Source organism: Ascaphus truei, chromosome 17 (assembly GCF_040206685.1).
Source record: "Ascaphus truei isolate aAscTru1 chromosome 17, aAscTru1.hap1, whole genome shotgun sequence".
NCBI lineage: Eukaryota > Metazoa > Chordata > Amphibia > Anura > Ascaphidae > Ascaphus > Ascaphus truei.
The window spans coordinates 43,459,761-43,478,943 of record NC_134499.1 but is presented as its reverse complement, the minus strand read 5'-3'; the positions used below and the strand labels follow the sequence as shown (position 1 = coordinate 43,478,943).

The following is a 19,183-nucleotide window of genomic DNA, read 5'->3' as shown; positions in this document are numbered from 1 at the left end:
TAGTGGGGGATTGAGTGTGAGGAGGGGGGTGAGGGAAGAGTTTGTAGATACAAAAAGGCCATGAGGACCCTGCTCGTGAGGGCTTACATTCCTCTCCAGAAGCCTAGATGAGTTTCACTCCTATAATGTTAGTATTCTGCCTCCCATGACTTTAAAGAAATATTTGTGTTAAAAACACTGATTTTCGTAATCTCTAGTGTCTGGGGTTACCATGGTAACCTTTAGACTTACCGGGGTTTGGGTAGAGCTCCATTTTATCATCCCGGACACGTTTTATTTCAAACGCTTGTATCTCCGCTTTTCTGGGTGAAAAGATTAATGAAAAGGGCAAGAAGAGTTCCTGTTATGGTTTATTGTTAAAGTAATAAAAAAACAAATTACAAAGAAAAGGCGATCAGCACTGGCTGCTGCTGCTGCTTTATCTGAGCTCTTTACCATTATGCGTTCCTCTTGACAAATTTCTCTCTGGTCCTTGTTATCCATGCGCAGTTTTGGTGTGGGATCAGCGTGTGTGACGTACTGAGCACACAGTTGATGCTTTGTGAAAATAGCATACAAAACCCTGAAATTTGTGCGTTAATGTACTTCTAAGAAGAACTGATGTAAATTGTATGTGTAAAACCTTTCCTCCCAACAGGAGGACTTGGATTATCAAACACAATGTACGCACGCTTGGGAGAAATTACCTCTCTCGACGGGTCAATTGCAGTTACCTTGGCAGCTCATCAAGCGATAGGACTTAAGGTACAAGTGACACTGTGGTATAATTACACACTGTAACCCTTTACATGTCAGCACTCTGGGTGTCCTATGATGTACTAGCTACACCCCAGCTCCCCCAAAGCTTGTTTTCTAAGGGGAGATTGCGGAGAGTAGGGCGTGGTCTGCACTGATGGCGGACGGAAGGGGGATGACTCCTTCAGTGATGGCGCGATCACTTTTTTTCCGTTAACATGATCGTGGCTCTCTGGCCCTGAAGCCTTCTGGCACTCTAAGGGTTAAACTATACATTTATTACTTAATACAGTCAAATCTATCACTTCAAGGTATTGATTGTACAGTAATCCTTGTCAGATAATACAGTGAATGTATCCCAGAGCATATAATACCTTAATTTTGTAACATATTTAAAGATTGTATGCATCTCCCAACATAAGAAAATAAACAATTTAATGTCCACAAAGGCAAATTTAAATTGGGATGAGAAATGCCTAGTAATTTTGTAACATTTACCCCAACAAACGCAGACAAGCAGATTTGTTCAATATTTTTTTTAACGCACCAATATATTCCGTAGCACATTAGTGTCGGAGGACAAAAAACAATACAATAACAAACTGTTACAGTGCAGTAGGGGTGCAGGGACCTGTCCCAAGGAGCTTCGATATATAGGAAGGGTAAGTGCAAACATAGGGTGCAGGGGTGAGAAGGTTGGTGGGTTTCCAATTGTAACATCAGCGAATGGCTGGCACTCTCTTTGGGACAATCCATATGCCGGCTGGTTCTGAATGAATTCCGCTGTGCTATGCAAGTTCTTTAGTCCGGGGCAATAAAAATTGCAGAGTGTGGGGCTGTCTTTGGAGCAATCTTCGATGTTCATCTTTAGCACGCTGTTTCTGTGTAGAGTGGAGCAGCTCTTGGAAAACCCTTTCAGACGTCCGCGTTTGGCGTGACCCAGATGGAGGGGCTCTGCATGATCTCTAGAGAGATTATAATGTATTACGGTTATTGGTATTTTAGCTTTCTTTTAATTGCACGGTTATGCTAAAATAATATAGTGTATATGTAACAACTATAGAGAAGCCATGTTTCATCTTCTCAGAAATATGTATCCTCCGTGCACAGCATTTATCATGTAGCTGATTTTTGTTTTCGTATTATCTTAAATATTTCCAATGGCCAGGCTATTTTTAAAACTTGGGTAAGCTCTAGATTGTTTTCTAATAAAATGGGTACTTAATTTTATTATGACATATTGAAATACTACATGTTAATTTCAAAGATTTGTAGACATACTTAAATGTAATTGTTTTGTGTTTAGGGAATTTTGATTGCAGGCAACGATGAACAAAAAGCTAAATATCTGCCTAAACTGGCATCTGGTGAACATGTGGCAGCATTTTGTCTTACGGAGCCTGGAAGGTGAAGTATAATCTTTAATGCTGCCGGAATGTAAAAGAAACATTATTTTTCCTCTATTGGGCTGAATGATTTTTAAAATAATTTGATTAAAATATCCATACTTTCTATGTTTTGATTAAGATTTTACATAGAATGTGTTATGCTTTTACAAACATTGAAAATGCCTTTACTTTTGTAATTTTTAGGAAAACCTATGTGAAGAAAGCTAGTAAAAAGTAAATTACATAATTCTAAGCATTTTGTTTTCTGTTCAAGCTTAAACCCAAAATGTAAATGGTGACAAGTGTTTGTCTTAAATCTACCCATGAAGATTCCTTCTAATGAACATTAAGAAAATGGAATTCTCGCACCCATCAAAACTGAAGTTTAATTTCTGAGTCAAAAGTTAAAAGCAGCTGAAATTGTCAGTTACGTCAACTTTTAAAAATAGGTTAAGTAGCAGAGAACCCTATTAACTGACAGTACATTCGTTATCCTTTGCATCTCACACAAACTTGTGTTTTGTGAGTACAAGGCTGGAATTTCAAATAATGTATGTTTCATGTTGGAACTAGAGATGATTTCCATTTACTAGGATGGAGAAACCTTGCCTTACCTTTTTATATATCAAGGTGACTTAATTATTATGATTTATCTTTCAAAGCCCAAACTTGGTTAGTAGATCCGTAATGTTTATTGCATTTACTGAAGGTATATAGATGATGGTATGTGGTGCACTACCTACTACTATTCCCAATCTTGCGTAAATAATGCGGATAAAAAAAGGAAAATTAAAAATAAGAAAACATTTGCAAACTTGGAACTGCTGCTCTGGGAAAGGTGGGTGGGCGACATCTGTAACTATCTATTTATTTATTATTATTTTTTTTTTTTTCAATCTTCATTTTCAAAGACTCAATCTGAACAGCACAAATACCATTGAATGTACCATGTATGCTTCTTTTGTAAGGAAAACCTACTGTACCGATCTGAGGCAGAGTTCTGCAACAACTACAAACTTGTGGTCATCTGGGATAAATTCTAAAGACCGTTTTGTAAAATGAACTACAGTAGAATTGCGGCTTTCAATGTTTTCATTTTTCATTCATTTTTGTACAAAAGTTTAGTTAGTACTAAATGTTGATAACGTATATCTTTTTTTAATTTGAGTGTATTTCCCACTAAGGGAGTTCTGCAGCTTTTTAAAAGTTAATACAATTTGAATCATTTAATGAACTTTGGGGGAGGTTCTTCAACCTCTCACATGGGCAATTGCACTGTTATCCCTCATTAGCTGCCATTTAAATCCATGGCCATTAGCATGGTATTACGATGCAATAACTCGTATCAGAGGCTGGAGACTCTCCGTGAGTTGGTGAAAAACATGCTTGCACTCTGCTTCTTAACACTGAAATGGCCTGTGCTGATCGGGGACAGATCAGTAACATGCTTACAACCTTTACCAATATAAAAAATGGATGTTGTAAAGTGCTATATTTAGCCTTGTATTTCCAAGAGTGGATGGCTGGATGGATTTGTAAACACACAAAGGTCAAACTGATATAAAACAAACTGATAAGTGGGCACCTAACAACACGTCACTTTTTACATCTCTGGTAAAATGGTTTGGAGCATGCTTACAATATTTAACAAATGTATTTTGGAGGTAAGGCTCTTCCTTTGTGTGCAAGCTAATTGTGCCATGATGATACTTATTTACAAATAAGTACTGATACTCCATGAGAAAGCGCCTTTTTGGTGCGTAACGCATCAGAGGAGATTTTTTGTCTGTGTTTAGTGTGTTTTTTCATGTAATAAATTGTTTTTCATTTTTTCATTACCTGGCGAGTTACTCCTTTTTTTTTTTTTTTTTTTTCCCTGGGGTTTGCGGTCGCAACTAATCCCTTTTTACCTTCAAGGCTTGACTTGGCTCTGTTCCTATGTGTGCATTATAATTATTGTGCCATCATTAATCATACTCATAATACTTATTTTCAAAGCGCTAACATATTCTGCAGCTCGGTACAATAGTGGAACAGCATTATAGTCCAAAGAATGGTACTCACGGTACTTAGAACAAACGGTCACAGGTGCTCAGCAACAGCGGGTCCAAGTAATAACACAGACTGCCGATAATCCATGAATAGAAGACGTGGCACTCAAGTGATTTGTTTCACAAAAATAGGAAATGTAATTATGCACAGATCAACTTTTCGTTCCGCTTGCAAATCTTTATCAAGATCTTCCCAAGCAGAACGAAACGTCGAACTCTGCATAATTACATTTCTCTTCTATTTATGAAACAGCATTATATAAATGACATAAAACAGAATTACATACCAAATAATACAAGCGCACAGATACAAAAGGTAATGAGGACCCTGCTCATGAGATTTACAATCTAGAGGGAGTAAGGACAACAGGTAACGTGTCTGCTCATTGTGGGACGGAGTATGCCCCAGGATGGAGCTGGTACCAACTGGGTTAGGGGATATGTGTGTTGGGGGTTTGCTAGATTGGCTTCCTTAAAAAGGTGCGTTTTCAATGAGCTTTGGAGTGTCTGATGTGTGGTAGAGAGTTCTACAGAGAGGGTGCAGCATGGGAAAAGTCTCAGGTGTGTGAGGTGATCATGAGGGAGGATAGGAGGCAGATTTATGGGCAGAGCAGAGGGGGCTTTGGGGGGAGGGATGGAGGTGTAGCATCATTGAATGCTTTGAATTCGGAGTTGGGATTTTGAGTTTTATTCTAGAGGATATGGGAAACCAGTGTTAGGGATTTGAAGGTGTGGAATGGTAAGTGAGGTAAAGTAGTTTAGCAGCAGTTCGAATGCATTGAAGGTGGTTGTGTATCGCTTCTTGTTGGGCACACTGGATGCAAACATCAATTATGCAAAAGATAAAAATAAGTAAGATAGTTACTTTAAGGTTGGTTTCATTTTTCGTATGTACCTACTGCCGTTAAAGGAAGAATGGTTGCCTTCATGTCACTCTACCGTTTCAGTATTGTATAAAAGGGCAGAACCCGGGGGTTGCGCTGTTCTTTCTACCAGTGTGGTATTGTTTTGTGTATGGCAGACCCTTACTAGTCACCTCATATTTAAGGGTTATAAATGGATACAGGCTTAATTAAATTCAGCTTTGACACTTAGGCAGGACAACACCCTGCTTAGAAAAACAATCTGTTTTAATGTCCCTCACATGTGGTAATTAAGTTGGTTGGGCTGAAATTAATTCAGTCAGGTGACATTTTAGAAGTATAAAACTCAAATCACAGCAGCCTTGCTGTTTGCAGCCATGTTTGAAGTAGCCAGGTTTAAAGTAGTACTCCTTCTGGTGTCAACTCCTCAAGCCTCATACCCATCCCTGCCACCCTCCCATCTCTCTCTCTTTCTCCTGTGCCCTTTGGCATGCTCGCTCCTTTTCTAACAAGTTCCTCTCTGTGCATGACTTCTTTCTCTTTCACTCTCTGCTCCTATTTGCTATAACTGAGACCTGGCTCACTCATTCTGACTCTGCTCATAAGACGCTGCCCTCTCTTATAGTGGCATTTCTTTCTCCCACACTCCGCACCCTGATGGCAGGGGTTGAGGCGTGGGGCCCCTGTTCTCCTCTATCTGTCGTTACCGAACCCTTCCTATTCTTCCCTCTCTTGCTTTTTCCTCCTTTGAGACTCACTGTCCAGATCTTCTCTCCTATCCCTGTCCATGTGGCAGTCATCTATAGCCCACCTACCTCTACTCATCCCCCTTCTGCCTTTCTCACTTTGAATCCTGGCTCTCTTTCTCTCCTCAGACTCCCCTGTTCTTCTCCTTGGGGACTTCAACTGCCACATTTCCCTTCGGCTTTCCGCTTTCTCTCTCTAACCTCTTCTTTTGGCCTTCAACAGTGGACTGCAACCAGCACCCACAAGGATGGCCACTACCTAGACCTGGTTTTCACTAAAAACTTCTCTCTCTGTCTTCATTTCCCCCCTTCCTCTCTCTGACTTCTCCCCTTCTCCATCTCCATCTCCCCCTCGAATCTGCAGAAACCACTTTACGCTCCTCCCTCTCCTCTCTGTTCGGCTCCAGACCCTGACAACCTGGTCAGGAACTACAGCTCTGCCTTATCCTCCTCTCTTGATCTACATGCCCCGCTTTCTCTCTGCCGTCCTCGCACTTCTAACCCCAGACCCTAGCTAAATTCCCACACGCGCATGCTGCGTTCCTCCACTCGTTCCTCTGGAGGAAATCTCGCAGACTTCCTTCACTACAAATTTATGCTATTCTGTTTCATCTCTGACCTCTCTCAGGCTAAACAAACCATTTCTTCACTAATCAACATGCACAAGTGTAATCCACGCAGACTCTTCTCTGTCTTTGACTCTACTCAAACCACCCTCAGCTGCCTCTTCTTCTCCATCTTCCATCTTCCTCTACCACTTACCCTCTTGGCCCCATTCCTTCGCATCTTCTAATACCTCTTGCTCTTACTATAATCCCGACGCTCACACAGATTTGTAACTGTTCCCTCTACTCTGGTACCTTTCCCTCCTCCTTCAAACATGCAACAGTTAAACCATTACTCAAAAACAGCAAGCTTGACCCTACCTGTCTTTCTAAGTATCGACCTGTCTCCCTCCTGCCTTTTTTCTCCAAACTCCATGAACATCTTGTATTCTCTCGATTTGCTTCATTTTCTCATCACCTATTCTCTCCTAGACTCTATTCAATCTGGTTTCCGCACTGCTCACTCCACTGAAACAGCCCTCACTAAAATAACTAATGACCTCAATGTTGCCAAAGACAGAGGTCATTACACTCTGCTCATATTACTTGACTACTCTGCAGCATTTGACACCGTGGACCACCCTCTTCTCCTTCACATTCTTCATACTCTTGGTATTCGTAACAAAGCTCTATCCTGGATCTCCTCTTACCTCTCCCATCGTACTTTGTGTCTCTTCTGCTAACATCTCCTCCTCCTCTATTGATCTCTCTGTGGGGGTACCCCAGGGCTCTGTCCTCTGACCACTCCTGTTTTCTCTGTACACACTTTCTCTAGGTGACCTAATCACATCTCTTGGGTTTAAATATCACCTCTATGCTGACGACACACATTTACTTCTCAACCCCGGACCTTACACCTGTTATACAGACCAAAGTTTCTGAACGTCTCTCTGCGATGGATGGCCCTCTGCTGACTTAAACGTAACATGGCAAAAACAGAGCTCCTCATACTTCCTCCCAAACCTGGCTCTACTACCTCCTTACACATTACTGTTGGAAGTAGTATCATTCACCCAGTAGCCTAAGCACGCTGCCTAGGGGGTCGACTCCTCTCTTACATTCTCCTCTCACATTCAAAACGTTTCTAAAACCTGTCGCCTTTTCCTCCGCAATATTACAAAGATACGCCCCTTCCTCTGTTGTTCGACTGCTAAAACTCTGGCTCAGGCCCTCATTCTCTCCCGTCTTGATTACTGTAACTTCCTGCTTTCTGACCTTCCCGCCTCTCACGTGTCTCCCCTACAATCTATCCTAAACCCTGCTGCCAGAGTCACTTTACTCTTTCCTAAATTTGTCTCGGCATCTCCCCTGCTCAAATCACTCCCCTGGTTTCCTATCAAATCCCGCATCTTGCACTCAATTCTCCTCACTTTTAAAGCTTTGCACTCTTCTGCTCCTCCTTACATCTCAGCCCTAATTTCTCGCTATGCACCATCCCGACTCTTGCGGTCTTCTCAAGGATGTCTTCTTTCTACCCCCTTTGTATCTAAAGCCCTCTCCCGCCTTAAACCTTTCTCGCTGACTGCCCCGCACCTCTGGAATGCCCTTCCCCTCAATACCCGACTAGCACCCTCTCTATCCACCTTTAAGACCCACCTTAAGACACATTTGCTTAAAGAAGCATATGAATAGCACTGTGGATAATCCTGGACACATGATACATAAAGCTTGGTCCCCTGCAAACGCACTTACTAGAACTCCCTGCTACTGTCTCTGTACGTTCTCCCTACCTACCAATTAGATTGTAAGCTCCTCGGAGCAGGGACTCCACTTCCTCTTATGTCTGAAGCACTTATTCCCATGATCTGTTATTTGTATTATTTGTTATTTAAATTGTCACGTGTATCACTACTGTGAAGCGCTATGTACATTAATGGCGCTATATAAATAAAGACTAGCATTGCATTATACTGTACATATAAGAAGGTGAATGATCTGTCGCTAGTTCCTAATGTATTCTTTCTAGTTATGGAAGAAAAGGCGGTGGCAGCTCACATGGACTTTTAAATTACTGAAATAAATGTAATAGAGTCAAGCTTTCGGTCGCTCACTTAGACCTTTTTTCCTGAAGAGCGGCGCACACGTTCCTCTTTATTACATTTATTTAAGTAATTAAACAGTTCACGTGAGCTGCCAGCGCTCTTATTACTGTATACCTGACGTTGCTGTGCAGCCGTGGCAGCACTGCCGGAATCGGGAGTCCCCACCATTACTAGTATTCGCGTGATGTGTCTTTCCTGTAAACATTGAACTTTCTCCTCGCAGTGGAAGTGATGCTGCATCTATCCAAACCAGGGCAACTGCCAGTGCTGATGGGAAGCACTATCTGCTGAATGGCTCCAAGGTACTTTCCCATAGAAGTCTAAAATCAGATGTGTGACATTCATGCGGCCATCTTTAAGGCTGAATATCTGCTACATTAGTCTGTAGTACATTACAACAAATAGAAAGGGGCATAAGAGTATAAATCCATGCATTCCTTGTCCTGTGCAGCTACTTTCTGTGTATTATTCTGTAATAATAGTGCCATCTTATTACTTTCTCCTCCATTTTTTTCAGGGTTTATTGGTAGGCTTCATATAGAATGTACATTTAAACCTTCTAGAACTATGGCAATAGCTTACAGGTTTTTCAGTTCAGATAGTGTTTCTTGTCATGGAAGAGTGGAAGTCATATCTGCAACCTTTGTTTCTTATTTCTTTTGAGACATAGCTCTTAACCATGCGTTAAAAGGTTTAATTACAGCTGCGTAAATGGATAATAGAGAGTGTCATAAGGCCTGGCTTTCTGTGTTTGTCCAGGAGTGAGATTATCTGGTGCCAAACCTGATTTGGAAAGTGGGGTGATTGAACCCCGAAGTCACAACTACTTCTGGCAGTAGAAATAAGCAATAACCCTTTTAATATAACTGAAAAGGAATTCCTTTGTGTTTTGGACAACGCCAGAGGGTGTGGCCAGGCAGACAGTCCATGTGTGTGTAAGATTACGAAATATAAAATATCGCGGATCTGACTAGGATTACAACCATTTTCTATAGCAAGTTTTAGCACTGGGTTAGTGATAATTTGCAGCTCAAACTGCTGGGAATATTGTAAACAAACTGTAACAATACATAATGTTGCGTTTTTAATTGTATTTTTATGATCCTTGGATTGCCTCTTTAATTAAATATTTTCTTGGTAAACGGGACAGCGGACCCCCGAGTGTTAAGACTTTGTGTATACTTGGTGGTGGCAGTGGTTTGAAAGGAGATATTTCTCATTTGAGGGACCCTGAGGGGGTGAAAAGTGGCCAGCTAGATTGCTGTGTGTATTAAGCCTGGTCACATATACAAGTCACGTGTTCACATGTGCCGGTCATGAGAGGGAGGTAAATAATTATTGCAAGATCACAATTCACCAGTGGACAAGTAAAATGTGGAATGTGCAAGCCTAGTTTTAGGACACCCCACTTAACATGATTGTTTTGACCACAAACACATTGTTAGTATTTGTAAAGTTCGCGGACACTTTGGGATCCACAGCCCCCATTCAGCGTGCTGTGAAGCCAATTCATAGTGCTGGAGAAGAGTTCATCTTAAAAACGGGACTAAAATCTTCTCCAGCACGGGGAAGGTGGCTTCACAGCCAACTGTATATCATGGCTGTTTTGGAACAAAAGTGGTGCGTTTTAATCTACTGTCAACAGATATAGGTACATTGCTCCATCTTTTCCCAAGTGTACCACATTAGGATTTAGGGAGGGGGTATTAATAGCACGTGTTAAGGAGAAGGTACCCGATGCCCAGTGTGTACCAGTCCTACATCTCCATGCTTCATTTCAGTTTGACATGTCTGAAGTGGCAGTAAGGGGTCTGGCTAACGACCTACGTCACATGTAGGAAATGCTTTCATAAAAATGGGATTGTGAAGGTTCCTGTACTAAGGACACGTTCTGCGTATAGAACTTTGTGTGTAGCTTTGTTTACATTGACAGCACAGTCAATCAGTTGGCATGTAGAAGCAGGGACCCGCGCTGTCTTAATCCTGGTGGGAAATTCCCGCCTCTCTGTACTTGGCTGTGATCAGGATGCACATGGGCCGCGGTCCACCTGCTCACAGGGTGTCAGGGTGCAGATGAATCGCACCTCTACAATTCCAGTGTCTCCTGTTCTTACCCATCTTAAACTTTTCTCACTTGCTTCTCCATACACCTGGGACTCCCATCACTACCCACAAAGCATATTGTTCCATCCCTTACACCCATCTGTGTTTGCCTCTGGTTAATTCTGGCCATTTACATAATTGTTTTCAATGGTGTCTTCTATTTAGATCTGGATATCAAATGGCGGAATGGCTGAAATATTTACTGTGTTTGCAAGGACGGAGGTTGTTGATAAAGATGGCGTAACAAAGGATAAAATAACAGCCTTCATTGTCGAAAGAGCATTTGGCGGAGTTACAAATGGAAAGCCAGAAGATAAGTTAGGAATTCGGGGCTCTAACAGTAAGAAACATTTCAAATGTCTTCCTGTCGGTGTGATTTCTGTGCGATCTTTGTGTTTCTTAGCCTCTGATATTTTAATAACTCGCCTTATGTGCCCTATGATTTTTTTACTGGCGCAATTTATTAAAGAATTATGTTAAGCGCAATTGAACTTAGAACAGATAATACTGTATATTTTATGCATTGCTCAGTTATAGCCAATTAAAAATTTTCAAGTTTTAAATGATAAAGAAGTTCTATATTAATAATCATTAGTTTTTCATACTAAAATAGCTTTCAATTAATGGAAATGCACTTTGTATAAGGCCTTTGCGGGTCCTTTCCTACAAATTGTAACTGAAAATGTATTACTATAAATCTGAAAATCTCGGGTCTCAAAAATAGCTTTACCACATCTGGGAAATGCTGTGTTTGTTAAACAGTTATCACAAACTGTAACAAACCTACAGGTGAAGAACTGAACCTACAAACGCAGGCTAGTCTTGCGTATTAACCCTTTCAGTGCCGGAGAGTCATGCCACGCCCACTGCCACGGACCCCTCGACATTTCCACATGACGTCACCAGTCTTCCATCGATCACGTGATGTGGCTTCTGTGCTGGCCGTTGGGCCGGGGTGTGTCAGGAAGGGGCTGGGCCGCACCTTCAGTGTAGTACGCAATTTATCGCGTTCAGCCCCTTTAAAATAAAAATACATTTTAAAAAAGCAAGAGGCAATGATATACAGTATATGTCATAAGGGTCCCTGGGGTGGCACTTATTTGGACGTACACTGTATGTCATGGCACTAAAGTGGTTACGTTTTCCCTCTGCAGCATTGTCCTAGATGGCTTTACCATAAAATTCTCCTGCTGCAACTAGAAGTTCCACTGAAAACTGGATATATTGCACCCTTTTTAATTATTTAGCCTTCTGCTTTTCCATCCATGTTTGTGCTAAATGTTGCTTGCTCTTCACCAGCTTTGCTAGAATCCGTCCTTTTGTCTGTGCTTTACAGTTGACGCTTAATCCACCCCCTCTTCCTCTGGAACCTTGACCCTTGCAACCTACTAGCTGGTCTTTCTGTCTTCCAACGCTCTACCCCACAATTATATTGAAACTCTACTGCAAGACTTCAGGATCTGTCTTTGCTTGTCCCTTCCTGACTTTTTTTTTTTATTGGATTCCCATTTAGTTTTTCCTTTTAAGCTTTTCCATGTTTCTTGGTGCTAAGATTTTGGTATGCCTCTACTTGGCCCTTGTGCTTCATTCAATGTCATCTCCTCTATACAATTTCAGTGTCTCCTGTTCTCATCCATCTTAAACTTTTCTCACTTGCTTCTCCATACATCTGGAACTTCCATCACTGCCCACAAAGCATATTCTACCATCTTTTACCATCTGAAAGCTTTGCTTCTTTATGAAGTATTTCAAAACAGTTTGTAGAAAGATAACCGCTCAAGGTCTAATTTCACAAAGGTGTATATCTCGAATATACTGCAAAACCTGGAAGGAGAATCCCCCCAAAGACCCCTTATTGTGTGCACACAAATTAAACTGGTTGATACAGGTGATCTATAGACATATCCTTTTGTGGATGTAACTAGTGAAGAAACGTAAAACCTAACGTTTATTTTGATATAAATAAAATGAATGTATCAAAAAATGACTAAAAACATATGGGGGGAGGTGGATATTTGGGATCCAGTAATTGTAGTAATATGTATATAATAATGAATTTATGGACAATGGCCATCATACAGACTGGTTGATAAGCTATTCCTAAACAGCAGGGCTGGCTAAAATACAAGCCAATTTGAACTCTTGTGTAGTAGATTACTATTAGGATGTGTCTCTATGCAATGCCTGTCACTCTAATTGTGCCTATAATATATAGATAGATTTCCAGACATCTATCTATAGAAATGGGGCTTGCCCAGTATAAGCTTGTATTTGCCCTGTATCTCACACAGGTGCCTGCAAGACTAACATAGCTAGATAACCAGGAGAGTTCTCTATTAAAATATATACCATAGAGAAGTAATATACGCTGGCAAGTAAGGGTAGATACCTATAGTAATTACTCTGCCATAGTAGCTAAGAGATAAACTCTGAATTTGCAGATGTTGATGGTGCTGTGTACAAAAACGAATCTCTGTTAGATCAGTCTGCATGCAGCACACGTGCTTCCAACCAATACCTTATTTCCACTATTACTCTAGCAAAGTAAGGTAAGTGCCTATAGTAATGAGGACTAACTATATAGTTAAGACATGGATACAGTTATGGTTGGCAGATATCGATTTGTGACCTGAGCAAAAACAGATCTCTATTTGATCAGTCTCCAGGCAGCACAAGTGCTTCCAAACATCGCCTTGTTACCACTATTACTCCTGTAGTCGGCCCCAACGAATGTTTCACTCCAGAAGGAGCTTTCTCATGGGAGTGATCTCCCTGGGTCAATATCCTTCCTACGTTTACTTATTTGATATATTCCTGTATACCTTTCCTTTCTTCAAAGATGTCCAATCTTCTTTTTTTGAACAAATCTATTGTATCTGCCATCACAGTCTCCATGGATAATGAATTCCACATTGTAACGGCCCTTACTGTAAAAAAAAAAACCCTTTCCTCTGTTGCTAATATATTTGTAAATAGTTCTCATATCCCCTCTTAGACGCCTCTTTTCTAATGTAAATGCATCTAATTTAGCTAGCCTCTTCTCATAATTCAGATTACCCAGCCCCTTTATTAATTTGGTGGCTCTTCTCTGCACTCTCTCTAGTTACACAATGTCTTTTCTGCGGAGTGTTGCTCAAAATTGGTCAGATGCAGTCAGATGTATTTAGGGGTTTCCGCAAGGAAACTGCAGATGAAAGGCTGCCTGTCGATGGCCAGACCACGGAGTCCCCAGGCCCAGACATATTGCCCATCAGGATTAACACAGCGGGGGTCCCTGTTTCTGACTGGGGCTCTTACTGTGTTAATCCTACCGGGCTGTGCCAGTCTGGAAGAGCTGCGCAGTGAGCAGACCGAAGCCGGCCCCCTCTCTGCGCAGCTTTTATTTTATTTACATAATATTAAAGAAAGGGGTCTCCGGAGCTGAACCGCATTTATTTCAGGTCTGGGGCTGCCTGCAGGTACCGGCCCAGATATGACTGCTGATCTCCTCTTCTCCCTCTACCACTTGCCCTCTTGATCCCATTCCCTCCCATCTCCTAAAACCTCTTGCTCCTACTATAACACTTACGCACACACAGATTTTTAACTCTTCCCTCTACTCTGGTACCTTTCCCTCCTCCTTCAAACATGCAACAGTTAAACCATTACTCAAAAACAGCAAGCTTGACCCTACCTGTCTTTCTAAGTATCGACCTGTCTCCCTCCTGCCTTTTTTCTCCAAACTCCATGAACATCTTGTATTCTCTCGATTGCTACATTTTCTCATCACCTATTCTCTCCTAGACTCTATTCAATCTGGTTTCCGCACTGCTCACTCCACTGAAACAGCCCTCACTAAAATAACTAATGACATCCATGTTGCCAAAGACAGAGGTCATTACACTCTGCTCATATTACTTGACCTCTCTTCAGCATTTGACTCTGTGGACCACCCTCTTCTCCTTCACATTCTCCATACTCTTGGTATTTGGAACAAAGCTCTATCCTGGATCTCCTTTTACCTCTCCCATCGTACTTTCAGTGTCTCTTCTGCTAACACCTCCTCCTCCTCTATTGATCTCTCTGTGGGGTTACCCCAGGGCTCTGTCCTGGGACCTCTTCTCTTTTCTTTGTACACACTTTCTCTAGGTGACCTAATCACATCTCTTGGTTTTAAATATCACCTCTATGCTGACGATACACAAATTTACCTTTCAACCCCTGACCTTACACCTGCTGTATAGACCAACGTTTCTGAATGTCTCTCTGGGATATCATCCTGTATGGCCCTCCGCCGACTTAAACTCAACATGGCTAAAACAGAGCTCCTTATACTTCCTACCAAACGTGGCCCTACTACCTCCTTCCACATTACTGTTGGAAGTACCATCATTCACCCAGTAGCCCAAGCACGCTGCCTAGGAGTCACACTCAACTCCTCTCTCACATTCGCCTCTCACATTCAAAACATATCTAAAACCTGTCGCTTTTTCCTCCACAATATAACAAAGATACGCCCTTTCCTCTGTTACTCGACTGCTAAAACTTTGACTCAGGTCCTCTTTCTCTCCCGTCTCGATTACTGCAACCACCTTCTGTCCGGCCTTCCGGCCTCTCACCTGTCTCCCCTACAACCTATCCTAAACACTGCTGCCAGAATCACTCTACTCTTTCCTAGATCTGTCTCTGCGTCTCCCCTGCTGAAATTCCTCTCCTGGCTTCCTATCAAATCCCGCATCTCACAATCCATTCTCCTCACTTTTAAAGCTTTACACTCTTCTGCCCCTCCTTACATCTCAGCCCTAATTTCTTGCTATGCACAATCCCGACTCTTGGGATCTCAAGGATGTCTTCTCTCTACCCCCTTTGTATCTAAAGCCCTCTCCCGCCTTAAACCTTTCTCACTGACTGCCCCGCACCTCTGGAATGCCCTTCCCCTCAATACCCGACTAGCACCCTTTCTATCCACCTTAAGACACACTTGCTTAAAGAAGCATATGAGTAGCACCGTGGCTAATACTATACACGATACATAAAGCTTGGCCCCCTGCAGATGCACTTACCTGACTGCCCTCCTACTGTCTCTGTACGTTCTCCCCACCAATTAGATTGTAAGCTCTTCGGACTATGGACTCCTTCTATAATGTTACGTTTACTTTTAATACTAGTGTATTACTGCTGTGAAGCGCTACGTACATTAATGGCGCTATATAAATAAAGACATACATACGGGGTGCCCGTATCTCCTGCAAGTTTAATTCTCCTGCGTCACGGCCCACGTGATGCGATATTTAAACGTGCAGGAGATACAGGCCCCGGTATGGTGTGCCGGTAATTCGGGATAGAGATTTCTTATTTCCTTGCTTCTAAACGTTTAACCTGTTCAGCAATAAGTTTTGGGTTTTTAATTAAATCCATTTGTCACCTTGTCATCTGTGATTCATTGAATTTGCTCAGCTCCACAGTCTGCAGAGTTTGGTAATGACCTTTCCAGGTGTCCATATTGATTTTAAAAGTAACACTATTTGACTATATAATGTCGTTTTTTGTAAACTTTTCCCTGACTAGTAGACATAGCATTTTTTGTGGTCTGTTTATTTTTTTAAATTAAAACAGTGTTCTATATACTAGTTATTGAAGTGAAACTTCCTTAGTGGCGCCTCATTCGTGATGGGGCAAAAAAGAATTGTGGAGACAGAAATGAAACGGATGTGACGTCAGTGCTGGCAGTTGAGGCCGGGCTGTGTTCTGGCTCAGCCCGACCCCAACACTGACATCACACCCGCTCCACAAATCAGATGCGGCGGCGGCGGCGATAGCCGCCGGCGCCGCTCCTAACGCCGCCATTCCCCCCGCACATCCGCTGCCAAGCCGCGCATGCTCAGTAATGATGGGGACTGGAGGAAAGCCACGCATGCGCAGAAGCGGTTGGCAGCGGCGCCGTTCCCCGCCCGCTGCCACGGCTGTTAACATGTGTCCCCGTCTGCTGCCCGGGACAGCAGAGACCGCCCGACCGGGACAGCCCCCCACCCACCCTTTCCTTACCCGAATGGGACCTCCCTCCCAGCCCACACATGGACCCGCCTAACTTCCACTACCGCTGCCATGCCGCGCATGCGCAGAAGCGGCTGGCAGCGGCGCCATTCAGCCCTCCAGTGACGCGGGCGTTTGCGGGCCCCCCAGGAAGCGGTGGTAAAAAAACCCGGGCGCAACCCGCGCGGACCCCCTCCCGGACCCCCCACACACTGATGGACCCCCCCGGACCCCCACACACACTGACAGACCCCCCCCAGACCCCACACACACTGACTGACCCCCCCAGACCCCCACACACACTGACTGACCCCCCCAGACCCCCACACATACTGACTGACCACCCCAGACCCCCACACACACTGACTGACCCCCCAGAGACCCACACACACTGACTGACCCCCCCAGACCCCCACACACACTGACTGACCCCCCCAGACCCCCACACACACTGACTGACCCCCCCAGACCCCCAAACACACTGACTGACCCCCCAGACCCCCACACACACTGACTGACCACCCCAGACCCCCACACACACTGACTGAACCCCCCAGACCCCCACACACACTGACTGAACCCCCCAGACCCCCACACACACTGACTGAACCCCCCAGACCCCCACACACACTGACTGAACCCCCCAGACCCCCACACACACTGACAGACCCCCACACACACTGCCTGACCCCCCCAGACCCCCACACACACTGCCTGACCCCCCCAGACCCCTACACACACTGCCTGACCCCCCCCCAGACCCCCACACACACTCACAGTCACACGCACACTCAGTCACACTCACACGCACACTCACAGTCACACGTACACTCAGTCACACTCAGTCACACGCACACGCAGTCACACTCACAGTCAGACGCACACGCAGTCACACTCACAGTCAGACGCACGCTCAGTCACACGCACACGCTCAGTCACGCGCACACTCAGTCACGCGCACACTCTCAGTCACGCGCACACTCTCAGTCACGCGCACACTCTCAGTCACGCGCACACTCTCAGTCACGCGCACACTCTCAGTCACGCGCACACTCTCAGTCACGCGCACACTCTCAGTCACGCGCACACTCTCAGTCACGCGCACACTCTCAGTCACGCGCACACTCTCAGTCACACGCACACTCTCAGTCACACGCACACTCTCAGTCACACGCACACTATCAGTCACACGCACACTCTCACGCACACTCTGTCACACGCACACTCTCAGTCACACGCACACTGTCACACGCGGAATTCACACTGCCTGACCCCCCCAGACCCCCACACACACTGACCCCCCCAGAGCCCCACACACTCTGACTGACCCCCCCAGACCCCCACACACACTGACTGACCCCCCCAGACCCCCAAACACACTGACTGACCCCCCCAGACCCCCACACACACTGACTGACCACCCCAGACCCCCACACACACTGACTGAACCCCCCAGACCCCCACACACACTGACTGAACCCCCCAGACCCCCACACACACTGACTGAACCCCCCAGACCCCCACACACACTGACAGACCCCCACACACACTGCCTGACCCCCCCAGACCCCCACACACACTGCCTGACCCCCCCAGACCCCTACACACACTGCCTGACCCCCCCAGACCCCCACACACACTGACCCCCCCAGAGCCCCACACACACTGACTGACCCCCCCCAGACCCTCACACACTGACCCCCCAGACCCCCACACACACTCACAGTCACACGCACACTCAGTCACACACACTCAGTCACACTCACACGCACACTCACAGTCACACGTACACTCAGTCACACTCAGTCACACGCACACTCAGTCACACTCAGTCACACGCACACGCAGTCACACTCACAGTCAGACGCACACGCAGTCACACTCACAGTCAGACGCACACGCAGTCACACGCACACGCTCAGTCACACGCACACGCTCAGTCACACGCACACTCAGTCACACGCACACTCAGTCACGCGCACACTCAGTCACGCGCACACTCAGTCACGCGCACACTCTCAGTCACGCGCACACTCTCAGTCACGCGCACACTCTCAGTCACGCGCACACTCTCAGTCACGCGCACACTCTCAGTCACGCGCACACTCTCAGTCACGCGCACACTCTCAGTCACGCGCACACTCTCAGTCACACGCACACTCTCAGTCACACGCACACTCTCAGTCACACGCACACTCTCAGTCACACGCACACTCTCAGTCACACGCACACTCTCAGTCACAAGCACACTCTCAGTCACAAGCACACTATCAGTCACACGCACACTATCAGTCACACGCACACTCTCACGCACACTCTCAGTCACACGCACACTCTCAGTCACACGCACACTGTCACACGCGGAATTCACACTGCCTGACCCCCCCAGACCCCCACACACACTGACCCCCCCAGAGCCCCACACACTCTGACTGACCCCCCCAGACCCCCACACACTGACCCCCCCAGACCCCCACACACAGTCACACGCACACTCAGTCACACACACTCAGTCACACTCACACGCACACTCAGTCACACTTACACTCAGTCACACTCAGTCAGACGCACACTCAGTCACACTCACAGTCAGACGCACACGCAGTCACACGCATAGTCACACGCACAGTCAAACGCA

At 44.9% G+C, this 19,183-nt stretch overlaps 1 protein-coding gene across 1 annotated transcript in view; it reads left to right on the top strand.

Annotated features, from left to right (window-relative positions):
* ACAD9 (acyl-CoA dehydrogenase family member 9) overlaps positions 1-19,183 on the top strand; it is a 59,439-nt gene that overhangs the window by 18,397 nt on the left and 21,859 nt on the right. Inside the window, exons 4-7 of the mRNA XM_075574979.1 lie at positions 638-744; positions 2,042-2,142; positions 8,654-8,732; positions 10,699-10,873. Coding sequence (XP_075431094.1) covers positions 638-744; positions 2,042-2,142; positions 8,654-8,732; positions 10,699-10,873 — 462 coding nt within the window. The remainder of the gene's footprint in view (positions 1-637; positions 745-2,041; positions 2,143-8,653; positions 8,733-10,698; positions 10,874-19,183) is intronic.